General features: G+C 45.2%; 3 protein-coding genes and 1 long non-coding RNA gene across 5 annotated transcripts in view; 1 reads left to right on the top strand and 3 right to left on the bottom strand.

Annotated features, from left to right (window-relative positions):
* Positions 1-9,396, bottom strand: part of TOP1MT (DNA topoisomerase I mitochondrial) — a 30,121-nt gene extending 20,725 nt beyond the window's left edge. Inside the window, exons 1-3 of one of the 2 annotated variants that reach the window (XM_081918795.1) lie at positions 9,334-9,396; positions 8,395-8,470; positions 6,029-6,552 (exon numbers count right to left, since the gene is read on the bottom strand). In XM_081918795.1, the coding sequence (XP_081774921.1) occupies positions 6,029-6,552; positions 8,395-8,470; positions 9,334-9,380 (647 nt within the window). In that variant the 5' untranslated portion in view covers positions 9,381-9,396. Of the gene's footprint in view, positions 1-584; positions 958-6,028; positions 6,553-8,394; positions 8,471-9,333 lie in introns of those variants that run through there. The other variant, XM_081918796.1, reaches the window with a different exon arrangement.
* The window catches only part of LOC309374273, a 73,142-nt gene that overhangs the window by 33,664 nt on the left and 13,272 nt on the right, over positions 1-26,206 (bottom strand). The window lies entirely within an intron of this gene.
* LOC309374778 (uncharacterized protein) lies at positions 13,330-16,293 on the bottom strand (the record flags this gene model as incomplete). Its single annotated transcript, XM_081919960.1, has 4 exons — positions 16,190-16,293; positions 15,686-15,788; positions 13,930-14,003; positions 13,330-13,432 (listed from the first exon to the last, which is right to left on the bottom strand). The coding sequence occupies exons 1-4, from the start codon at positions 16,276-16,278 to the stop codon at positions 13,330-13,332; spliced, it is 369 nt and encodes a 122-aa protein (XP_081776086.1). The 5' UTR covers positions 16,279-16,293.
* RHPN1 (rhophilin Rho GTPase binding protein 1) overlaps positions 25,327-26,206 on the top strand; it is a 61,929-nt gene continuing 61,049 nt past the window's right edge. Inside the window, exon 1 of the mRNA XM_081918807.1 lies at positions 25,327-26,176. Coding sequence (XP_081774933.1) covers positions 26,078-26,176 — 99 coding nt within the window. The 5' untranslated portion in view covers positions 25,327-26,077. The remainder of the gene's footprint in view (positions 26,177-26,206) is intronic.

Here is a 26,206-nt window from a genome sequence, read left to right as displayed (position 1 = left end):
CACGAGGCTATTTTTTCCCCATGAAGGATTATTTATTACAACAGCAGTCATAAAGAAGAAACATGAAACACACAGGGGAAAAAATGAGATATACAGGTTAAATTCCTGTGTTGGCACTTTGCGATAAATAAGTGGGCTAGGTTGCAGTATTATTATTATTATTATTATTATTATTATTATTATTATTGCAAAACATACAACACAAACATACAAAAACAATACCACAATGACAACTAAACATTAATTGACTACACATCATCTTACACCACACATATCTTTGACTTCCGAATCACCTCATTGTGTTTTCTAAATATATGTACTCTATTCCTATACACACTTCCTATTATATCTATTACATACCAGGAACAATTTTTACGTTTTTGATTCCCTTTAACGTTCAAGATTCAGTCTACACCTGCCAGATTTGCCTTTTTCACGGTACTGTTTTAAATATTCTTTAGATATTGCCCTTTCTTTGCTCGCTTTCTGAGTGCTGAGTTTCCTCTTATTCTCCGAAGCCATTATTGCAGTTAATTATTATTATTATTATTATTGCTGCTGCTGCTGCTGCAAATCTCTCATACCTGATCCTCGAGGTCTTCGCATTCCTGCACGCTGCGTGAAACCGCATGGCATTAAATGTCAGGAAGCGTTGGAGAGATGCTGGAGGGATCTGGGCATGGAATGGGCATGTTGCCCATGCAGCCAGTGAAAGCACATGCTTAAGCATTCCAGGATGCCGGGCATGTCAGTCTGCAAAAGCCTGACCCTGCTATGCCTCCTTGCCTGCTAAGAAGTTCTTGCAGCGCATCCCGCAGCTCAGCCACATGGCAACAGCTGTGTGTCACCCCTGCACGACCTTCCACCTGGAACTGCTTTGATCTCCCCCCAGCCCTCTTAAAACAAGGCTTACAAAAGCAGCAAAAAATTAAATGCATGTGTTTCCATGCATGCTTTCCAAAATAATCATCATAATCATTAAGGACAACGATGCACTTATTTTTAAAATAATAAAAAGGCAGGCATGTTTTGATCAGCAGTCCTGGCTACCCACAATGCCAGAGCGCTGAGGGATGATGGGAAATGTAGTTCAGAGAGCTCAGCATCTGCCTCGCTCGCCACGTGACGCAAGCAAAGCGGTTGCTAGGCAGCCTTTCCGTCCGGGCCAGATTCATTTAAAGAGACAGGAGCAACATTAGGGGGTTGCTTGCTAGTTTGGGAGGTTTTTTTGGTGGAGAAGTTTGGTGACCCACCTTCTCCAAGAAGATGCTCTGGCAGATGTTTTTGGACTCCCATCGCTCCCCTCCAGTATTTTAATATGTGGCAAATGACAGTTTCGTTTCTAAAATATATATTATATATTTGGAAAAGGTATGCAATTAAGTTGGTTTGTATGTTGTCAAAGACAATTGTGGCAATTGTCTTTGTAGTTTGTTTGTTTTTGCACAGTATAGAAGGAAACATTTGAGAAATCTTGCATTAATACTATTTAAATAAGTGACCTGATCGCAATAAAAGTGGGGTCTTAGCTAAGGATTTTTTTAACCCCAAAATAGTGGCTTTAAGCTTTTTGAGCTGCTTCTGCTGCTTTTTACACCGCATTCTCGTGAATTTTCCTGACATACGGCAAGCCTAAAGAATACTCCTGGCCCAGAAATGAAAGCAGCAGGAACTTCCTACACTGGAGGAATGGCAGATAAAGATGGTAGAATATGTGGAGATGGCAAAGCTGATGGGGAAGATCCGGAATCGGTGAGACGAACTGTTTCAGAAGGACTGTGGCAAATTTATATTTTATATGAAAGAAAATTGTAAACATTTGAAAACGTCTGTAGGTTTGAATTGAAATGCTTTGTGATGAGAAAATATGGAACTGATTTACATATAAGGAGGTGATTTAAAAAATAAGAAGACGATATAAGGTAAAAAAGTGGCTATAGAAATACGAAGAATTTGTTAAAAGATGTTGAGAATTCAGAAAGAGGGAGGGAGGGAAATTGATGCTCTTGTTGGAGCAGTGCTTTATGTTATAGATCTGTGCAACGAAATGTAATTAAATATGGAAAAATCAATAAAAAATATTTATAAAAAAAGACATATGGCAAACCTAATCTTAGCAAGTATGAGTACAAAGTCAGCAACTGACTTGGTTGGAAGCTTACTCAGAAGTCAGTTCCACTGGGTCCAAAAGGGCTTACTACTCTCAAGTAAGTGCCTGTAGGATTTCAGCCCCAGCCTATCAATCAATCAATCAATCAATCAATCAATCCAATCCAAACTTCTAAATCTAAAACTATAAATGTTTGATGATAACAGACTCACAGAGTTGAAAGGGACCCGCAAGGATCATCTAGTCCAACCCCGCCCCCCGTAATGCAGAAATATTTTGCCCAATATGTGCCTTGGACGCACAACCCTGAAATTAAGATGGAGTAAGCTTGTTTTTTCCTGCTTCAGAGGGCAGGAACCCAAACTGATGGATAAAAAAACCAAGAAAGGAGATTGTGACTAAACATTAGGAAGAACTGTCTGAATGTAAGAGCTATTTGGCAGTGGAAAGTCGTGGGCTGTTCTTCCTTGGAGGTTTTTAAGCAGAGGCTGGATGTTAGGGAAAACTCTAGGTGTGAGGTTGCTCAGTCACCCAGCTGGTCGGGCAGAGCCCGCGGGTCCCTGCGGAATAAAAGGAGGAGTCCGGCCACCAACCGGAGCAAATAGCTGTAGACCAAAGTTTATTGCGCAACAGGTTCAAAGAGGATTTTTTAACCCCGGGGATGGGGTGACTTTTAAAACTTCCCCACCATATCCCAGAATACAGTTTGACATGGCAGGGCAAGACCCAGGTATAAGATTACCAGAGGCAAACACCTCTGAAGTCCCACCACCCAAAGTACAATAGAACTTCCTTTGCATGTCTGGACCCCTTGGCAAGTCTGGGGATGAGATTTGGCTTTCTTGGGCCAACAAGCAGCTCAGCAATTGTCACCTCTGGAAACTTCCTGGAGTCCTTTTTTCAAGGGGAAAATAGCTTTGAAATGGAGGAAACTGGCAAAGGAGTTGATTTTATATCATGAAATGAATGCTTTATGCTGACACCTAGTGGGCAAATAGATTTAAGCCACAGTATATAGAACATATCAAGGATGCGGGTGTGGCGCTGTGGGTTAAACCACAGAGCCTAGGACTTGCCAATCAGAAGGTCAGCGGTTAGAATCCCCGCGATGGGGTGAGCACAAGTTGCTTGGTCCCTGCTCCTGCCAACCTAGCAGTTCAAAAGCACGTCAAAGTGCAAGTAGATAAATAGGTACCACTCTGGCGGGAAGGTAAACGGCGTTTCCATGTGCTGCTCTGGTTTGCCAGAAGGGGCTTAGTCGTGCTGGCCACATGACCCGGAAGCTGTCTGTGGACAAATGCCAGCTCCCTCAGCCTGAAAGCGAGATGAGCTCTGCAACCCCAGAGTTGTCCGTGACTGGACTTAACTGTCAGGGGTCCTTTACCTTTCTATGAACGTGGAAAAGCTTTGTGGATTCTCTGCTCAGAGATGCAGGGCTAACCAAGTCTTGCTGTTGCTCTGAGAGCCCTACATCAGTGAGCATTATTGATAAAACAGATAAAGGTTTAGTGGGACAGTAATATAGGCTAATGTGGGCGGCGGGACTGGATGTGAAAAGCTCTAAAATCAAATACAGGCTTTTTAAAGATATCGGCAATGCCAGTTTAGTTTAACAGTGGTTGGGGGAGATATATATACGTGATGGACTGACTCAAAGGTTTGTTGTGCATCTTAATAAGAATTCCAGAAAAATGCTACAGTGGTACCTCTGGTTGTGAACGGGATCCGTTCCGGAGGCCCGTTCGCAACCTGAAAAGAATGCAACCTGCATCTGTGCATGCGCAGGCCGCGATTCACCACTTCTGCAAATGCGCATGACGTCATTTTGTGCATCTGTGCATGTGCAAGCGGCGAAACCCGGAAGTAACCCTTTCCGGTACTTCCGGGTCACCGTGGGACATATCCTGAAAGAACGCAACATGAAGCGGACGTAACAAGAGGTATGACTGTACATGCATTCAACAGGAAAGCTAAGAATTCAGTACATAATAATAATAATAATAATAATAATAATAATAATAATAATAATAATACTTAATGAAACAAGGTCCCACTACTAAGATTTGGTTGTGCCTTGAATAATTCTGTAAATAGGGATACATTGCTTCCTCATACCAAGATGAGGATAAAACATAAAATACAGAGGGATATCTCTTTTTGAAAGGTAAAATGAACCATTACGAGGTAGATGGAAGTAAAATACATAAGGAGATTCATTCCATTTGGAAAGGTATTACTTATGAGAAATGCTACTATAGGTCTGAATTGTGTCAATTAGTATCTAATAGAAAATACATATGTAAAATTTGTTTTTGTTATTGTCTTAGTCTTGTCTTTATTTTTCTCTTTCTTCTTTTCTTTTTGAATATGTCGAGATGTATAGTTTTTAATTTTTTGATAATATTTGATCCCCCCCCCCGAATCTATCAATGGATGTATTAGTTAATTATGTATGTAATTGTATGTTTGAAAATAATAAAAAATAAAGAATAAAGAATTCAGTGTGTCCATGCAAATAAGTCTTGATGCATGCACCTATCCACTACGTACATATGCAAACTATAACTCTGCAGCTAAGGAAACTCTGCAACTTCTCTGCAGTACCAAGAGTTCCTCTGAGCATGTGAGGATTGGAGGGCCAACTTCCTTGTATAAAATGAGAAGGAAGACTTTGAGCATATTGAAGGATAGCAGGCTGCCCTCCAGAAATGTTCCCCACTATCCTTTCTGCTTCCTCACTCGTGGGATCTGGCGAAGGGGTCGAGCTTCTCAGATGTCAACAATCACACTGGCTTTTCTGACCAAGTTTGAATGAAACTTTTCTAAATTCTGTTTTTCTCTCCGCCCGCAGCCTATCCCATCTCCCCAAAGAGCCCAGCAAGCCAGGACTCACTAAACCACCCGCCATCCTATCTGGCCAAATGTTTGCACCCAAATACACCCATGGCTCCCCAAATACCCATCTCTCATAAGAACCTAAGAAGAGATCTACTGGATCTGGCCAATGTCCCATCTAGTCCAGCATCCTGTTCTCACAGGGGCCAACCAGATGGGAAACCCGGAAGCAGGATTTGAACACAAGAGCATCTCTCCCCTCTTGCTGTGGTTTCCAGCAACTGGGGTTCAGATGCATTGCTGAAGAAGCACTTTCTTCCATCTGTCCTGAATTGTCCAGCATTCATTGCATGTCCATGAGTTTGAGAGAGAAACTCTCTCTGTTCTCTTCATGCCATACAGCCACACCTCGGATTGAGGTTGCTTCAGGTTGAGCGTTTCCGATCGGCAAGCCCAAGATGCTCAGGGGTTTAGACCACAGCGCCACCCGCATCTCACCATAATAACGCAAATAGAACTCAGTAAGAGTGCAGCAATGACAAACCTAGATAGCATCATAAACAGCAGAGACATCACCTTGCCAACAAAGGTCCGTATAGTTCAAGCTATGGTTTTCCCAGTAGTGATGTATGGAAGTGAGAGCTGGACCATAAAGAAGGCTGATTGCCAAAGAATGGATGCTTTGAGAGTCCCATGGACTGCAAGAAGATCAAACCTCTCCATTCTGAAGGAAATCAGCCCTGAGTGCTCACTGGAAGGACAGATCCTGAAGCTGAGGCTCCAAGACTTTGGCCACCTCATGAGAAGAGAAGACTCCCTGGGAAAGACTCTGATGTTGGGAAAGATGGAGGGCACAAGGAGAAGGGGACGACAGAGGACGAGATGGTTGGACAGTGATCTCGAAGCTAAAATGGAAAGTAACCAGAAGTAAATAAGCATCTGCAAACGCAGTTGACATCAGAAAGAAGTCACCTAAACAAAATTGAACCAATTTGGAAATAATCTGCATAACTGGGTTGTAATTTAGAAAATCAATTTCAAAAATAGTAATGGCAAAGGCCCCAACCCGAACGCAGCACGTACCACTTCCACTTGTCCTCTTTCCCGCATTCCTCCTCCTTCTTCCTTTTCTTCCTCGCGCCTCCATCCTCCTCCTTCGCTTTCCTCTTCCTGGAGCCTCCCAAACTCCCAGATTTGGAGGTGGCTCCTTTTTTCCGGCCTTTATTGGCTGTCTTTCCTCTCATGCTGTCCTCCGAGGCCTCTTCCCCCTCGACCTTCTTCCTCCTGGCCTTCCCAACACCCTCTTTTTGCACCTCAATCTCTCTATCCGACTCTTGCTCGGTCTTCACCTCGCTCTTCTCCTTTTCTTCTGCGCCCTCTCCTTCCTCCTTGTCCCTCTCCACTTTTTCCTCCACTCCCCTTGCTCCGTTCAAGTTCTCCTGCTCCAGAGCCCTCACTTTGCTGCAGCTTCCTGGACTCTCTCCCACCTTCTCCGTCTCCGCTTTCGCACCAGAGACTTTTCTCTTCTTCCTCCTCTTCCTTTCCTCCGCTGAGGTGCTGCCCGTTTCCAAGCAGAGCGGCGTGTTCTGCACCTGCCGCCTTGTGACCTGTCCAAAACGAAAAACGGGGAAAGTGTTTGTCACAAGAAAAGCCGTGCAAATGTCCTGTGACTGCGCCACAAGAAGAATCGGGAAGGAAAATTGGCCTCCTTGAGATTCTCATCTCTTTACAGTTAAAACACACAAACATGCTTCTCTGGATCTTAGGACCTCAAAGATAGGCTTTGAAGCATTCAGGAAAGTTTTTTAAAATGATGCAGTTTGTAGACAGCAGTTAGGGAGATAGTTTGTTCCTTCTCTCCCCAAAACTCAGTGCAACACAAGGCATATACAGTCATACCTTCGTTGTCAAACTTAATCCATTCCGGGAGTCTGTTTGACTCCCGAAATGGTTCCAAAACCAAGGCGCAGCTTCCGATTGGCTACAGGAGCTTCCTGCGCACAATCGGAAGCAGCAGAGGACATTTGGCTTCTGAAAAACGTTCACAAAGCCAAAATGTCCGAGTACCAAGGAATTCGACAACCAAGATATGACTGCATTAGAAAGTCCTTTTTCACACAATGCATAATTACTTTCCTGGGCGATATCCGGTTTTCAACTTCGTGATGTATATCACCAGCTAAACATCGTGATATGCCGATATATCACAATGTCCGAAATAAGGATGGAGCTATACAGAGGTTGTTTTTCCAGCATTGTGATTTTTGCATAGCACGCACGCATCATGAGTCGCAATATATCACCAGGTCAAAAATTATGAAACCGATATCACGATATGGACTTCAAACCAGTTTTGGACGATATGTTGATATATCACCCAGCCCTAAAATGTATTATTCACTCATGCAGATTTATTGTGTTCTTTTTGTGATATACAAATGACGTGAGAAGACTTGGCCTATTCATTTGTATCGTTTATTATCCCTATGATCCTCATAAAGAAAACCTAATCAAAAAGTTATTCAAAAGAAAAGAACGGCGTTAGTCGAAAGCTCATCTCATGGAGCTGAGGGATCTACTACTGATGGTTATTGTGGAGCCTCCAGAATCAGAGGCAGTATACCTCTGAATGCCAGTTGCTGGGGGACAAAAAACGCTGGGCGGTTCCTGCTTTCAAGCCCTGCTGGACTAGACGGAGCTTTGGTTTGATCTGCAAGACCCCTGCTACATGTTAGAATTCCTGCTCCGTGATTGCAGTCATGGGATTGTTGTCTTTCACATGACGGTATATGTTTTGACTCCAAAGAGTGGGACGTGATGGAGACACGTGAAGTGGGACTATTGTCCTTTGTTCTTTTTCTCTTTGCTGTCTGATGCTAGAGAGAGAGGGAGCCATGTTGCAGTGCTCCGTGTGTGTTTACAGTGGTACCTCGGGTTACATACGCTTCAAATTACAGACTCCGCTAACCCAGAAACAGTGCTTCAGGTTAAGAACTTTGCTTCAGGGTGAGAACAGAAATTGTGCTCCAGCAGCGCGGCGGCAGCAGGAGGCCCCATTAGCTAAAGTGGTGCTTCAGGTTAAGAACAGTTTCAGGTTAAGAACGGACCTCCAGAATGAATTAAGTAGTTAACCTGAGGTACCACTGTATATGTAAATAAAGTAGATTAGCCAAAATGCTGAGTTGCTGAGGTCTGTCATGCAAGGTGCGCAAACTCTGCAGACCCCTAAGTGTGCTGGTGTCAGTTGGCATCGGTCGCTGTGATGTTCGGGCAGAAGAAAGCTTTTGAAGCTCCCGAAAAATCGACCTGGAGGGAAAGAACATGCCAGTCGGGCATGTGTCTCTGCCAGGGTCCTACTCGAGTGTAGGCTGAACTCCTGACAGTACATTCTGGCATAGTAAAGCAGCTTAGGTGTGAAATGTTGTTGCAGAAAACCCCATGCTACTCACTGCCTTATTTTCGTCCCTGGATGCGGGCAGTCGTTCCTCTGCTCCCAGCCGAACTTTCTTGGCCAAGGGCTCTTCTCTGAAATGGAAGCAAAGTAGAGGCAATGGTTAAACCAGCCTGCCTTAGCTGAGACTCCTACGCTGCAGTGGGCTGGACTGGATGACCCTCAGGGTCCCTTCCTACTCTGCAATTCTATGATTCTGTGCTGCATCTTCCAGTGAGGGCCTTGCTGGGCAGGCAACCCCTTCAACATACCTGAAAGCTCTTCCACCATCATGTCCCTACCAGAGTGGAATGGCAGACCAAGTTGATGGACTATGCAGAGATGGCAAAAATGACCGGGGAAATCAGAAATCGGGAAGGTCAAAACTTCAGCAAAGAATGGGCGGGATTTTTATGATATTGGGGAAACCACTGTAAACAATTGAACTCTTTAGGAAGACTTAAATAACGCTTGTAACAAAGGCTTTGGATATAATGGATAATCAAATAAGCAGAAAAGGAAAAGTACGGAACCCATGGAGAGGTGGAGGGAAATTTAACGATTCGAGAGAATCTTGTGTATTTGTTTCATTTGTGATTTTGAACGTAAACATTAATGGAGAAAAACAAAACAAAAAAAATAATAACAACAACAAAAGGAAGCTATCATGATGTAGTAAATAGGGCACAAAAGTTTAAAGCTTTAGCCTCCAATCCCTGCTCTTATTTATTTTCCCTAAGCACAACAGGTCCAAGACAGACGCCTTTTTAAATCCAAAGCTTATTAAATCTATTAAGTGATTTCCTCCCCAACCGCTTTACTACATGCGCACAAAGCACTTTTTAAAGAAGTGCTGCTCTTTCTAAGTGCGTATATATTTTTCTTGGCGAGCATTGTGGCATCCTCTGTATGCCCCTCTCCCTGAGCTTGCTCCCAAAATCCCTTACCACAACTTTACCTCAGATGAGGAACACCGTGGCTGTTACCCTCTGTCACACAGTCCATGGCACTCTCGAGGCCTCTGGAAAAAGAGAAAAACCCAAGATTGCCCCCGTTAGGACACGGCGCTAGGTGCATTTCAGTAGCATTACACCAGGGGTCAGCAAACTTTTTAGCAGGGGGCCGGTCCACTGTCCCTCAGACCTTGTGGAGGGCCAGACTATATTTTGAAGAAGAGAGAATGAATTCCTATGCCCCACAAATAATCCAGAGGCGCATTTTAAATAAAAGGACACATTCTACTCATGTAAAAATATCAGGCAGGCCCCACAAATAACCCAGAGATGCATTTCAAATAAAAGGACACATTCTACTCATGTAAAAACATGCTGATTCCTGGACCGTCCACGGGCCGGATTGAGAAGGCGGTTGGACCGGATCCGGCCCCTGGGCCTTAGGTTGCCTACCCATGCATTACACAGTCTACAATTCAACAGATGAAAGGTTTTGAGACAACACACTAATAATAATAATAATAATAATAATAATAATAATAATAATAATAATAATTTATTTATACCCCGCCCTCCCCGGCCAAAGCCGAGCTCAGGGTGGCTAACACCAGTAAAATTACAATAAAAACATAATTTGGGGGGGGGGGGGACCAATGTAAAATACAGGTTAAAATGCAATTTAAAATGCAGCCTCATTTTAAAAGTAGCCCATAGATCAAAACCATAAGCGGAGGGAAACATAAGGGTCAGACTGAGTCCAAACCAAAGGCCAGGCAGAACAGCTCTGTCTTGCAGGCCCTGCGGAAAGATGTCAACCCTCCAAAAGATTTCATACCAGGCCAGGGGGGCAGCCTTGGCCAACCTTGTGCCCTCCAGAGGTTTCAGACTACAAGTCCCGTGGGAGTTGTGGTACGAAAGGCCTGGAGATTGCCAGGCTGGTCAAGACAGCCCTAGGGCAATTTTGCCACCAGCAAATCTGGCCCTCGGGATGAGGGAGCGCCAGCCAGGGTGCCCAGGCGCCCACATCCCCTTTGGCGATACTTGCCACCGGGGAAGCACAAAGCGGGACTGACTCCATTTTCTAACAAGGAGCCCTTGCTGGCGGAGTCAGAGCCAGAGTGATGGTGGGAGAAAGGAGAGCACAGTGGTTGCCTAGCAACCGCAGCATCCCAGCCCTTTGGTCCAAGCCGACTTCCAGTCCGCTTCGTTCCGTCCATCCCTCCGTGGAATGGCTGGCACAGGGGCCTTGTGGTCACTTGGAAGGGACACCTCTGGACCCAGGAAGCAGCCTTGTGGGTCAGCCCACAGTTCTGACCCCCTGTCCAGCTTTCCAGGTGGAATTCCACACATTTTAAACACATTTCCAGCAGCATCTTGCTGCATCGCTCTGTCGGTTTGAGCGGATGACGTCAATATAGATTGCAGCTATAACAAAGGCAGCATTTTCCATCTCCGCCAAGCTAAGCAGTTGGCTCCTTACCTCTCTCGCCCTGACCTAGCCACTGTGATCCACGCGATGGTCACCTCCAGACTGGATTATTGTAACTCGCTCCATGTGGGGCTGCCCTTGAGACTGACCCAGAAGCTCCAGCGGGTGCAGAATACCGCAGCGAGACTCCTTACGGGGTCCTCGCTGTGGGATCACATTCACCCAGTGCTCTACCAGCTACACTGGCTCCCGGTGGAGTACAGGGTCAGGTTTAAGGTGCTGGTTTTGACCTTAAAAGCCCTATACGGCCTAGGGCCCTCATACCTACGGAACCGCCTCTCCTGGTATGTCCCATGGAGGACCTTAAGGTCCACAAATGACAACATTTTGGAGGTCCCAGGTCACAAGGTGGTTAGATTGGTCTCAACTAGGGCCAGGGCCTTTTCAGCACTGGCCCCGACTTGGTGGAACGCTCTGTCACAAGAGACTAGGGCCCTGCGGGACTTGACATCTTTCCGCAGGGCCTGCAAGACGAAGCTGTTCCACCAAACCTTTGGCCAAGGCACAGTCTGACCCCCTCCTTTGGTCATCCTCACAGAACAATGGTTCCTCATAGAACCCAATGGTTGCCTTTAATTTGACTCTGAATTGATTTTAGAATGAATTGATTTTAGAATGTATTTCGATTAATAGATGGTGATTTTATGTAAGCTTTGTTACTTTTACTGTTGTTAGCCACTCTGAGCCTGGCTTTGGCTGGGGAGGGCGGGATATAAATAAAATTATTATTATTATTATTATTATTATTATTATTATTATTATTATTATTATTATTTGCTTTAAGCAGGCTGCTAGTTTTGCCAGCACATAAAAGACACACAGAATGAGTCCACCCTGCTGAGGCTCTTTAAAAAATGGGTCATTAAATACAGGCCTGGCTCTGGAAACTAGAAAAGAGGCTTTCAAAACTGATGGAACCATTTAATTAAAAACTGAAGTTGGATTAATCTACAATAAATCCCAGGCCTTGGGTCTGCTGTCCCCCAGACCCCCACCGCTGCCCCATAACCTCACAGCTGTATCACAAGCGGAATTAAATGCATTCGGCTTCCTACCCTATAAAGAGCATTATTGAGAACAGAAGTCCTGCACAAACCACCAAGGAAGGTAATAATAGAATTCAAAACAGAAACAATTAATTGCACTCCCTCCCTCCCCCCAAAAAAAATCCAATTACAAATGTGTAGTTTAATTAATTCAACAAGAACTGATGGGCTTAATCCAGTGATAGCAGCTTTCCCGCCCTGTGGAATGCCCTCCCAGCAGATGTCAAGGAAATAAACAACTATCCGACTTTTAGAAGACATCTCAAGGCAGCCCTGTTTAGGGAAGTTTTTAATGTTTGATGTTTTATTCTGTTTTTAATGTTCTGCTGAAAGGCGCCCAGAGTGGCTGAGGAAACCCAGCCCGATGGGCGGGGTAGAAATATTGTTGTTGTTGTTGTTGTTGTTGTTATGTACTGAAGTTCTCACCCTGGGCCAACAGGGGGATACTGTAGATAGTTATGCAAATGAAGGATCGAAAGTAACGTTCAGTGATTGGATAGTTTGTATGCAAATGAAGGATTGAAAGTGACGTTCAGTGATTGGATAGTTTTAGAAAGTTGTTACAGTAACAAGGTACTGGAGCTCTATATAAGCAGGCTGACTGAGCCCTTCAGCTCAGTTCAGTTCTGGCCTCAGAATAAAGAAGAGCTGTTTGAAGAATCGCTGAGTCGTCTGAAATGTTCGCCCACAACTTAACAATTATTACCACCATCGTCAAAGCCTGATTGTCATTTATACCTCCAGCGACACCTTGCAGGTAATTACGTAGTGTGTAAACGCCCCAGAACAAACAGAAAATGCCTACTACTCTTCCTCTTCCCAGGGTGTTTTGGATGGAAATAAAACATCATCATCATCATCTTCATTATTATTATTATTATTATTATTTAGATTCACCCTTCATCTGAAGATTCTGATCCCAGGGTTTTTCACAACAGAAAAATACATAATACATAATAAAGCAAAAACAAACCAATAACTTTCATCCTACACATTTAAAATCACAGAATATAAATCAGCTGAACGCCTGGTTTTCACCAATGAAGGTGAAGGGGAGAGTGTTCCACGGACAGGGAGTCACCACAAAAAAGACCCATTCTTGTTCTGCCATCCTCTGAATCTCTCATGGAAGACGACCATTACAGAACGCGCAAAGTTTTGGGGAAAAGATGTCTGACATAGCACAGCAAAGCAAAGCAAACTTTAGCAACAGCCTCACAGAAGGATTGAAGTAACTTGGGTCCTCAGCTTTCAGCCATTCGTCCATTTGAAAATCAAGTTTCTAGCCCTTTTGATTAGAGATATGTAAGGCAGCCCAGCACCCAAATGTTCACTGAGAAGTGAACTTGCTCCCAAACATGGGTGAATTTGCAAACCTTACAAGAGATATCCAACACTAGCTGGCAGTATAATTGCACTTCTCTGCTAACATTCAGCTTTTTTCCCAACGTCACATTTCATCTTGGCTAACATACCTGATGACATTTTGGCTTCTCTGTCTTCACACTGTTCCCTCTAATTTCCGCTTCCTGGTTTGAGATATCATTCCCAGCAGTCTTCTCCAGCCTGCTTCTTAGCAAAACAAGAGAAGGTAAAAATGGGAGGTTTTGTATCAAGCCCAGGCCTTGATAACAAAAATGATCTAGGGGTCTTAGTTTGGACTACTGCAATGCGCTCTATGTGGGGTTACCTTTGAAGGTGACCCAGAAACTACAACTAATCCAGAATGCGGCAGCTAAACTGGTGGCTGGGAGCAGCTGCCAAGACCACATAACACCGGTCTTGAAAGACCTACATTGGCTCCCAGTACATTTCTGAGCACAATTCAAAGTGTTGGTGCTGACCTTGAAAGCCCTAAACAGCCTTGGCCCAGTAGACCTGAAAGAGCATCTCCACCCCCATCGTTCAGCCCGGACACTGAGGTCCAGCGCTGAGGGCCTTCTGGTGGTTCCCTTGCTGCAAGAAGTGAGGTTACAGGGAACCAGGCAGAGGGCCTTCTTGGTAGTGGCACCCGCCCTGTGGAACACCCTCCCACCACACTGTGGTATGAATGCTACATTCTTAACCTGGAAATGGTATTTTCCTGCAATGGCTTCTTCTTCAAGAGGAGTTTCTTGCTTGGCTTTTCCAGGACATGAGACTACAAGAGACCAGTGCAAATAATGTCTCAGGTCATGGGCAGATCTACCTGCAAACAGGGGTCAGTGCATTGCCCCCAGTTGCTGGGTGAGTTCAGATTTCGTCTACCTCTGTCCCTCAAACAAGGTGCTCAATGTTGTGATCTGCTTCAGCCCTCCCAACAACACTGCAATGTTGGCTTTCGTTTTTGAGTACGTCTCAGGATCGTCCGGCAAGACAGTTGCTTAGTGCATGTGATAACCAACCTATCACATGACAGAAGTACTGTTCTTGGGGGACAGAGGGAGGGCTGGTGTGGGGGACTCCCTGGTCCTGAATGGGGCAACTGTGCCCCTAAAGGACCAGGTGCGCAGCCTGGGAGTCATTTTGGACTCACAACTGTCCATGGAGGCGCAGGTCAGTTCTGTGTCCAGGGCAGCTGTGTACCAGCTCCATCTGGTATGCAGAATGAGACCCTACCTGCCCGCAGACTGTCTTGCCAGAGTGGTGCATGCTCTGGTTATCTCACGCTTGGACTACTGCAACACACTCTAAGTGGAGCTACCTTTGAAGGTGACTCAGAAACTGCAACTAATCCAGAATGGAGACTGGGAGCAGCCGCCAAGACCATATAACACCATATATACTGGCTCCCAGTACGTTTCCGAGCACAATTCAAAGTGTTGGTGCTGACCTTTAAAGCCCTAAACGGCCTCAAAGGCCCAGTATACCTGAAGGAGCGTCTCCACCCCCATCGTTCAGCCCGGACACTGAGATCCAGCGCTGAGGGCCTTCTGGTGGTTCCCTTGCTGCAAGAAGTGAGGTTACAGGGAACCAGGCAGAGGGCCTTCTCGGTAGTGGTGCCTGCCCTGTGGAACGCCCTACCAGCAGATGTCAAGGCAATGAACAACTATTCTACTTTTAAAAGACAACTGAAGGTGGCCCTGTTTAGGGAAGTTTTAATGTCTGATGCCGTATTGTTTTTAATATTTGGTTGGAAGCTGCCCAGAGTGGCTGGGGAAACTCAGCCAGATGGGCGGGGTATAAATAATAATAATAATAATAATAATAATAATAATAATAATAATAATAATCCTGTTGCCTTCCAGATTTTGTGGACTCCAAAGGCTCATTCACACTTCCTTTCACCCTGAAATGTTCCATGTGTTCGAGGCATGGGTCCAAGAGGCTTTCCTTCCCTGGGAAAACCTGCTGTTCACCACTGAACTGGGACGAACGTCAATCAGGTTTTCTGCTGAGCTTGCCACCTATGCTTTATCTGATGAATATTCAAACTCGGTAAACACTGCTTTTTATAGATGTTTTACTTTAAACCACTTTTCTAAGCCACTGGTTCTACTTCTTGCGATTATGCTACAACTTTCTGAGTTCATCACATTCACTACACTCATTCCAGGCTACAGATCTGATATAGCAAACTCCAAAAGTTGGCTCAGAATTGCAAACAGGTGCAAATGGGAATTCAAGCAGGGGTGAAACAAACCCCAAACTCATCTCACACTGCAAAATTGAATAATTGACAAAATTCTCATTAGAACCGAAACATTTATCCATCCGCAGTCATCTAACTCGGTCTTTGCTAACCTGGTGCCCTGTGGACTACAATTCCCATGGGCACAGCACAGCCATAAGATTCTGGGGCAGATGGGAGTTCTAGTCCAAAGTGTCTCAGTATCCACCCACCTGTTCATCATGCTGAATATCCTGCTGCCCATTGGCGAGAGCTTCTCCCCTTTGTTTCTTCAGCCTTTTGGATACCTCTGATATGAGATTCTGCTTCTTATTCCTTGAGTGGGGGTACACAAAATATGATTAAGAAGAAGAGGCCGGTCAGTAGAACACAAGACTCTTAAATCTCAGGGTTGTGGGTTCGAATCCCACGTTGGGTAAAAATATTCCTGCATTCAGTGGCGTAGCGTGGGTTGTCAGCACCCGGGGCAAGGCAAGTAATTTGCGCCCCCTTACCCGTGGAGTCAGGTAGGGGCAGAGAGCTGCGAGTGCGAGTGCGCGCCCCCCAGATGTTGCGCCCGGTGCGGCCGGCTCCCCCTGTACCCCCCACGCTACGCCACTGCCTGCATTGCAGGGGCTGGACTAGATGTGCTGAATTTTTAAATAAAAATTATTATTATTATTATTATTATTATTATTATTATTATCATCATCATCATCGCTAGCAGAGAACATCACCTGTAGTTGCTGCCTTCCAGCGCCTCCTTTAGCAAAGCATCCTTAGCATCCCCCATCGTCCGCACAGCCGGCTGTTCCCAATCGGTCATTTTTCAAACTTACATCTGCAAGAAAGAAAGAAGGGGGGGGAGGCATGAGATAGAACGAGCCATCCCTGCTCCCCACCCCACTGCCCTGAAAATGCTCTACTCATTTAATTGAAATATACATTCTTAAAAAAAAACAGAAGCATTTTTACTTGGCATTATAGACCAAGACATTAATAGGCAAGATGTCAAACTGTTTTTAGATGCAACAACAGCGGCAAGAGTATCGTTAGTCCAGAAATAGAAGCAAGAAGAAATTCCGACGAAAGAAGAATGGCAGACGAAATTAATGCACTACGCAGAATTGGACAAAATGACAGGAAGGATTCGAAACCTGCGGGACCAGAGATTTACAGAAGATTGGAATAAGTAGATGAATTACTTGAAGAGCAACTATAATCAACAAATTACACTAGTAGGACTATGAAGAGTTTTGTAAGGAGAAATATACAAAGTGTTGCAAAGTAGAAAAAGATAGAGATATTGGTTATGAGTTTGAAATGTAATAGGGAAAATAAGGAATGTATACTAAGAGATTAGATTGGAAATTTTTCAGACAGGAATGATGGAAGTCAAAAAAATTGAATAAGATGTAAACGTATATTTAATTACTGTTGAAAAAGGTATGTTAAAACACACACACACATATATATAAAGAAAATGCTCTACTCATATGATCTGATCACACACTAACAGTGGCTTCGCCCATCATGTGTTGGGAAGATACTTATATTATGAAGGCCCTCAACTTGAGAAATTCCAACCTTTCAGATGTTATTGGCTCTACCATTGCCCAGTCTCAAATGGGATTGGGGGAGAGCCCTGTGACATCGGCAGCTGGCTAAACCAATCGCTTTTGCTCTCCCTGCTAAGCCACTATGACATAAGACAGCCCCTGATTACACCATTAAGCTATTGTTCCTAGACCTTTGCTTCTTCTTCTTCTAATGCCCCTTTCCCCACATCCCAGAAGAAGAAGAAATCAGGATTATACCCAAAGCTCTAGGGAGCAGCACTTGTTTCCCCTCCTCCCCCTCCTCCCTGCACCCCTCCCCAATCTTCCCCAGAGGTTCCCCCACTTTCCAGAGCTGATTTCGAGGGTGCAATAACTGAAAGGGAAAGTTCCTCTGCAAAAGTGCAAACCACTTGCCCCAGCAGAAGTGGAACAATGCATATGGCCCTGAATAAATAACCCTAAACTCTGTTGCTATGACCAGGTCTAAGGCCAGCATGATCTAAATAGTTCCTTGTGTATTTAAACCATTCCTGTGCTTGTCTGGTCGCCTGTGGCGCAGAAGGATCGCCACCAGGTGACCAGGCACCAAAGAATTATGGACGTTGGTTCTTTCAGGGCAACAAATTGCCAACAGTGCATGATTGTAGGAAGCACTATTTAAAACAAAACAAAACATGGCCTTCCAATTCTTCTGGGTGGTTGCGCAAATAATGCTTATAATTGCTTAAAATAATTGCTTATAATAATTGCTTAAAATAATTGCTTATAATTCAGATCAGCAGCACAGCAATGGGCACCCGCATGGCCCCACAGTATGCCAACATCTTCATGGCAGATTTAGAACGTTTCCTAAACTCCTACCCACTCAAACCTCTCTTGTACCTGCGATACATTGACGATATTTTTATCATCTGGACACATGGTCAACAGACCCTGGACACCTTCCACCAGAAATTCAATGATTTTCACCCCACAATCAACCTAACAATGAATCAATCTATGCAAGAAATACATTTTTTGGACACTACTATAAAAATACAGGATGGGCGCATAGACAACACCTTATTCCGTAAACCAACTGACCGACAAACATATCTACATGCCTCTAGCTACCATCCCAAACATACCAAACAGTCCATTGTATATAGCCAGGCACTACGTTACAGCCGTATCTGTTCCAATTCTACAGACAGAGGCTCTCACCTAAGAGATCTACAGCAAACCTTTTTAGAACTAAAATACCCAGCAAATGAAGTTAGACAACAGATCAACAGAGCCAGACTGATACCCAGAGAGAACTTGCTGCAAGAAAGACCCAAAAAAGAAAATAACAGAACACCTCTAGTCATCACATGCAGCTCACAAGTTAAAACAGTACAACGCATCATCAGAGATCTACAACCTCTCCTGGACAATGACAGTTCTCTTTCTCAAGCTCTGGGAGGAAGACCTTTCATTGCCTACAGACAGCCACCCAATCTTAAACAACTCCTAACCCACAATAATAATACAACCAGACCTAACACGGACACTGGCGCCAGAGCCTGCAATAAACCCAGATGCCAACTTTGCTGCCACATACACCCGGACAACACCATTACTGGCCCCAACAACATCACACATACCATCTCGGGACTATTTAATTGCTCATCGTCTAACATTGTGTATGCCATCAAATGCCAACAGTGTCCTTCAGCTCTCTATATTGGACAAACAGGCCAGACCTTACGCCAAAGAATAAACGGACATAAATCTGACATCAGGAATCACAAGACAGAGAAACCAGTAGGAGAACACTTCAATCTCCCAGGACATTCTATACAATACCTCAAAGTAGCTGTTTTACTACAAAGGAATTTCAGAAATAGACTGGAAAGAGAAGCTGCTGAATTGCAACTTATTACCAAACTTAAAACCATGGAGAGACCTGGTCTGAACAGAGACATTGGATTCTTATCTCATTATACATGACAAAGCCATTTTTCACCTTCTCACCCCTTGCTTTTTCCTGTAAGACCTATTGCAGTCATTAAGAGTCGTCAACAGGCTCATCACAGCTATCTGCCAATCACCCATTCCCACCACCCTTCTGAGTAATACCCCTCCCCACCTTCTCCCTATATAGAAGGGTCTGGAAACTTCTGTTTCAGTGTATCTGAAGAAGTGTGCATGCACACGAAAGCTCATACCAAGAACTAACTTAGTTGGTCTTTAAGGTGCTACTGGAAGGAATTTTTTGTTTTGTTTTGACTATGGCAGACCAACACGGCTACCTATCTGTAACTGCTTATAATATACTGTAGGAATAGCAGAAAATGGCTTCTGAATATCCAATGGTCTGACTCCGTGTGAGGCAACTTCTGATGTCCTTACGTTGCAGCTCTTGTTGGTATGTCAATACAAACAATCTCTCTCTCTCTGCACACACAAGGAGGAAGAACAGGTCACTTCTGCATTCAATGGCTCAGGAGTGATGCTGTCATCAATCGGACATGCAAGCCAGCTCCAGGCGATGGTGGTTGTGGGTTGGCCTGTGTCACTTCTGTCCCAGAGGTGAGGAAGTTGTGGGCCTCCAGATCTTGTTGGGCTCCAACTCCCACCAACCCCAACCCCCATGATCAATGGTCAAGTTGTGGGAATGTTCAGGGATGCAGGAGAGGATATATTGTTTGATTATAGCCTTTCCAACTTGTGTTAACAAGTTCACAATTTAGCAGAGTAACATTCCCCCTTTTTAAACTCACAGCGGATGCATTTGCTCAGGCTCGCTAAAGCCTCTTTGATAACTGTTCTAGTATTTCCCCCTTTATTCCCTCATAAAAGATAAGACACGACACAGTCCTCAGTATAAAAAGGTTTACTCACAGATCATTCTGTTCACAATAGGATCCCAGAAGGCAGACTTAGCTTAGAAAAGTAACATATACCTGGAAACTATCTCATAAGAATAAAGTCCCTTTGTCCTCTCTTGGCTGGAGCCAAGAGGGCATCTTTGGCTAAGCAGATGTTGCTTCTTCGATGCATGTAGTCAAAGAGAGAGAAGGATGGCTGCCCTGCCCTGTGCTTTTGTCATTACCTGCACAGGTGAGGCCACACCCACCTCTAGTCACATGCAGAGGAAGTCTGTCCCAGCCCAGAAGGAAACAGGAACTTTATCTGCTGGCTGGACAAACATTCCTCCCCATGTGTAAACATGTTCACTCTAGGAATGTCGTACTTTACTGCTCTTGTGTTTCACATCCCACACAAGTACAGTAGGGTCTGTAGGGCCACAGCTTCTCTGTCCCTGCCCTGTCCCATTAGCTGATTTCTCACACTTGAGGTAAAGGTAAAGGACCCCGGACAGCTAAGTCCAGTCAAAGGTGACTATGGGGTTGCGGCGCTTTCAGGCCAAGGGAGCCGGCGTTTGTCCACAGACAGCTTTCCGGGTCATGTGGCCAGCAGGACTAAACTGCTTCTGGCACAACAGAACACCATGACGGAAACCAGAGCAGCGCATGGAAACGCCGTTTACCTTACTGCTGCAGTGGTACCTATTTATCTACTTGCACTGGCATGCTTTCGAACTGCTAGGTTGGCAGGAGCTGGGACAGAGCAACGGGAGCTCACCCCGTCGTGGGGATTCGAACCGCTGACCCAACCTGCAAGCCCAAGAGGCTCAGTGGTTTAGACCACAGCGCCACCTGCGTCCCACTTGAGGATAAACCAGTTGGATGCATGAACTGGCCCCACTGGAAATCGTGGAGGGGACATCAAGATCTTTGATGGCTCGTTGACATAGGGCATGGGTAGGCAAACTAAGGCCTGTGGATGGTCTGGGAATCTGCGTGTTTTTACATGAGTAGAATGTGTCCTTTTATTTAAAATGCATCTTCTGGGGGTGGTCTTGAGCTACAGGGTGGGCAATTTCAAAGTCTATATAAGGCATGGGTAGGCAAACTAAGGCCCGAGGGCCAGATCAGGCCCAATCGCCTTCTCAATCCGGCCAGCAGACGGTCCGGGAATCAGCATGTATTTACATGAGTAGAATGTGTTCTTTTATTTAAAATGCATCTCTGGGTTATTTGTGGGGCATAGGAATTCGTTCATTTATTTTTTTTCAAAATATAGTCCGGCCCCCCACAAGGTCTGAGGGACAGTGGACCGGCCCCCTGCTGAAAAGGTTTGCTGACCCCTGATATAAGGGCTTACACACCTTAGTCCGGGGTCCTCCTCCTCTCTCCTGCGTGTGAGGGGAGCATCCTGTTGCAACAGCTTTAATAAAGATCAGGCTTATAGCCGCTTTGCTTTCTTATATCCTGGTCTGGTCTCTGTTCATTTTCCAACCGGTTTGAGCCTTAAAAGGTACACTCTCTCTGAAGGTCCAGTCTTCCTTAAGAAGCTCAATATTGAAGGCACCCCTCAATATTCTTATTTCAGAAGTTGATTCGAAGCAACCCTGTGCCGTTTATTTACTGTATCCTGAAAACTTAATAAAGTCCTTGTTGCTGCTGCCGCCATTCACCCCCCCGCACCTTTGGAGATATCTCAAAAACTTGCTTGGTTATTAAAACCCCCATCTGGAAGCCCCACATATTGGATTTCCCTCTTGGGAGGATAATTCCAGATTAAACAGGAAGTAGGGTGCATGACATATTGTAGACACTGCAAAAAAACCTGCATGCGTGAGGAGCACGATAAGGTCTGAATTATTTGTTTGTTTATTAAATCTGTATACCACCCTTCATCCTTAGATCTCAGTGCGGTTCACAACACAAAATCACAATATAAAAAAACACAAAATACATAGAAATAAGAGCAAAACAAACACCAACCGTTACTCTCCCCCATGCAGATTTCCTCTCCTCTTGCAGCCGCAAAACTCCTGGGAACTGCAGTTTGCCCACAACAGGGCTAGAATTCCCAGCAGCCTTAGCAAACTATAGTTCCCAGGACACTGGGGGGAAGGCATGTGTTTTAAATGAACAGTGTAGCTATGACCACCGTCTTTTGTTGTTTGCTACCATTAACTTTCTCTTAAAAACACAGGACTTCTGTTATGTACTGAGTTGAATAGGATCCAAAATGCAGCAGTCTGGTCCTAGAACAATAGGATTCAGAATGCAGCAGTCTTGATTGGTCCTAGAACAATAGGATTCAGAATGCAGCAGTCTGATTGGTCCTAGAACAATGCAGCAGTCTGATTGGTCTGCAGGAGCCACCCAATCCAGCTCCAGGTGGAAGTGAATCCGCAACCTGATTGGCCTACAGGAGAATCCCGGAATTAGCCAATCAAGTGGGGCCCATTGTGTAAATAATATATATAAAGCAGACATTCTGGGGGAACTTCCATTCCTCACTACTATGAGCTGAATAAAGAGCATGAAATACACTCTCGACTCTGATTATATTTTAACTTCCTTTTCTACAGCAGAACCCAAACTGTCTTTGCAGGCAAAGACGCTTCTCCCTCTGCATGTTTCAACGGGCTTTGAACATGCGTTGATTTACAAAAATACGTCATTTTATTTGTATTCTGCCTTTCCGTAGTCAAAACTATGCTCAAGGCGACTTTCAACATGAAAAAATGCATAATTACAAATCTGACAACAATGGTCAAACAGCACACAAAAGTACACAACCAAACTGAGCGATTTCCACATTGAATCATAGTAAGATCTAAAAACAGAGACAACAAGCCCAACCTGCCCCTAACAATCCCACATTAAACAGTTCCCCGACCCAATATGACTATTCTTACATGTGAGTATGTGGCCTTTTTAAATATATACTGAATTTTGTTACATTGTGCCCTGATAGTTTTTGTCAACTGATAATTTTGGGGCTTTATAATGTTATTTAATACTATTTTTCTCACACGTATTAGCAGCCTTGTTAGAACACAGATGCTCGGGTTGATGTATTTTGTAAACGGTGGTGCACAAGCAACAATAAGCAAACCCAGCTCCCATGTGGCGTTTATGTCCTTTTAATGGTTGCGATTGCCAATTTGCCAGGCAGAAATCCAACAGGTGCAGAAATTCCTGGCTGGACACTACCTGTTGAACTACCGCCTCTTTCGCGCCCCTGGTTTTAGCACTTTCCAACGAGCGCCAGGGCACTATGCTGCAAGTAGCTCGCGCCCCATCCAGACTTGATCCTAGGCAGTAGGCACGTCTTATTCGGAAGCACGCTCCGTTGAGGTCTTTTGTTGTTGTTGTTGTTTAGTCGTTTAGTCGTGTCTGACTCTTCGTGACCCCCTGGACCAGAGCACGCCAGGCACTCCTGTCTTCCACTGCCTCCTGCAGTCTCGGTCAAACTCATGCTGGTCGCTTCAAGAACACTGTCCCACCACCTCGTCCTCTGTCGTCCCCTTCTCCTTGTGCCTTCCATCTTTCCCAGCATCAGGGTCTTTTCCAGGGAGTCTTCTCTTCTCATGAGGCGGCCAAAGAATTGCAGCCTCAGCTTCAGGATCTGTCCTTCCAGTGAGCACTCAGGGCTAATTTCCTTAAGAATGGATGCGTTTGATCTTTTCGCAGTCCATGGGACTCTCAAGAGTCTCCTCCAGCACCAGAATTCAAAAGCATCCATTCTTCGGTGATCAGCCTTCTTTATGGTCCAGCTCTCACTTCCATACATCACTACTGGGAAAACCATAGCTTGAACTATACGGACCTTTGTTGGCAAGGTGATGTCTCTGCTTTTTAAGATGCTGTCAAGGTTTCTCATTGCTTTTCTCCCAAGGAGCAGGCGTCTGTTAATTTCGTGGCTGCTGTCACCATCTGCAGTGATCATGGAGCCCAAGAATGTAAAATCTCTTACTGCCTCCATTTCTTCCCCTTCTATTTGTCAGGAGGTGATGGGACCAGTGGCCATGATCTTCATTTTTTTGATGTTGAGCTTCAGACCATATTTTGCGCTCTCCTCTTTCACCCTCATTAAGAGGTTCTTTAATTCCTCCTCACTTTCTGTCGTCAAGGTTGTGTCATCTGCATATCTGAGGTTGTTGATATTTCTTCCGGCAACCTTAATTCTGGTTTGGGATTCATCCAGTCCAGCCTTTCGCATGATGAATTTTGCATATAAATTAAATAAGCAGAGAGACAATATACAGCCTTATTGTACTCCTTTCCCAATTTTGAACCAATCAGTTGTTCCATATTCCATTCTAACTGTAGCTTCTTGTCCCACATAGAGATTTCTCAGGAGACAGATGAGGTTATCAGGCACTCCCATTTCTTTAAGAACTTGCCATAGTTTGTAGGGCAATCCAAAGTGAATCTGGTCAGGTTTTTTTTGAAGATCGCTGAGGTTTACTCTCGAGCAAACTAGGCATGCGGTTGCTGCTGATCCTCAAGAGAGGAGCTTTCAGTAGCCACAACTGTTGCTTAAAGAAAGGCGCAGGGAAGCACAGCAGGGGATACTCTCTTGATAATTTTAGCCTCAATCTGGTATGGATTAAGTTTTGCAAGAGGTCATTGCATTCTGGATTAAGTTTTCAAGAGATTATTTACATTAAAAAAGAGAGAGAGAACTCTCCAGTTCTGTATTTGAAAGCTTCACGCGCGTAAAATTGCAAGAGATTTATTTAAAAAGATCTCTCCAATATCGGATTTAAAAGCTCCACGCGTATAAATGCAGAAGCGATTGTTTGCACTAAGAAAAAAAAAAGACCTCCAATTCCGGATTTTAAAACTCCACGCAGGTAAATTTGCAAGTGATTATTTGAAGAAGAAAGTTTTTAGAGGGCTCTTCATTCTCGCGTTTAAAAATCTCATTCGACTAGATTTGCATGAGATTTTTTTTGTGTGTATATACACACACACACACATATATATATTTAAAAATAATTTTTTAAAGTCTTCAATCTGGGATTAAAAAAATTCCCTTGTGCAATTTTGCAAGAGGTTATTTACATTTTTTTAAAAAATTGGAATTTGAAAACTTCGCTTGCCAGCGGGGGCCGCGCAAGGCTCCCCGGAACGACCCCCCCCCGCCTTCGCCTTGCAGAAGATGGAGATAAGTTTTTGCAAAACTCCTTTTTTTTTCCTCCCCCGCGGGGCACCGCCTCCCCCGTGACGTCACCCGCGTTCTAATTCCCACGGTTGCCACGGGCGACCGCCTCGCTGGGCTCCTCCCCGCCTTTCCCTTCAATCATTCAGAAAAGGAGGAAAAAAAGAAAAGTGTAGAGGTGGGTGGGCGGTGCCGGAAGGAAATCCCCGCCCACTTTCCCAGGACTCTTACTCCCTAGTGGCTAAGCGCCCTGCCATTCCAGGACCCGGCGCTTCCCTATTGGCTGGGAGCTCCACCCTTTCTCTCCACCGCTGATCTGAGTTGCAAAAGCCTGAATGTGATTATTGTCTTTGGGGATCCCAAAGTGGCGGCGGCGGCGGCAGGAGCAGCAGACTCACCCTTCCCTCTGCTTTTTATTTTTATTTTTCCCAGAACAGCAAAGAGGTTTGGGGGCTAAGGAAAGGGGGACCAGGGACACGTCTCCCCCCATCTTCTTAGGGGGAGCATCTGGGTGCAAGACGGAGGGAAGGGTAGATAGGGACCCCCCCCAAAGAAAACACCCCCAGCCTCCTTTTAAGAGATTTGGACCCCCCCAGGTGGAGATCCGGAAACAGGTGCTCAGGATTTTGGAGATTTTCAAGTTGTACAGGTGGTGGATCAAAGGGGTGTGTCTTAGGGCACAGGGTGGGGGTGCAGGACTAGAGAATACACCCCCTTTCAGACAGGCGTTGAGGACCCTTGCAAGATCCCGCAGGTAAATCTTGCACAGAAAGCAGCTCAAGGTAGATCTCTGCCCCCACCAGCCCGTAGATTCTGAGGAAGAATTTGGATCCGACAGGTGGGCACTGCTGAAAAGGCAAGCAGGTGCGTAGAAGCACCTGAACGAAGCTGGCGTGTGTGTCTCCCAGCGAGGAGCCCTCAGGATCCGGCCCTGGGGAGTTAAGGCGCTGCGGGGAGATGTCCAGGGCTGCAGAAGACCTCGCAGCATTCTGAGCCGGTGAGCTTTGCCAGGATCGCAACCCAGAGCTGTGGCACACCTGCGGCTGCCCAACAGATGCCCACCGGCCAGCCATTATGATCCCAGAAGAAGAGAGCCCCCCCGGAGGGGAAGCGGACGCCGACGGAGGGCTCCCCCTCCTGCTGCTGCCCTGCGACGGAGGCAGCGTGCGGAAGGTGAGCCGCGGGGTGAGGGGACGGGTGCGA

This window comes from Podarcis melisellensis (assembly GCF_964234715.1).
Source record: "Podarcis melisellensis genome assembly, chromosome: 7".
NCBI classification, from domain to species: domain Eukaryota; kingdom Metazoa; phylum Chordata; class Lepidosauria; order Squamata; family Lacertidae; genus Podarcis; species Podarcis melisellensis.
The sequence above is the reverse complement of the archived record's forward strand: the minus strand, read 5'-3'. Positions and strand labels throughout refer to the sequence as shown.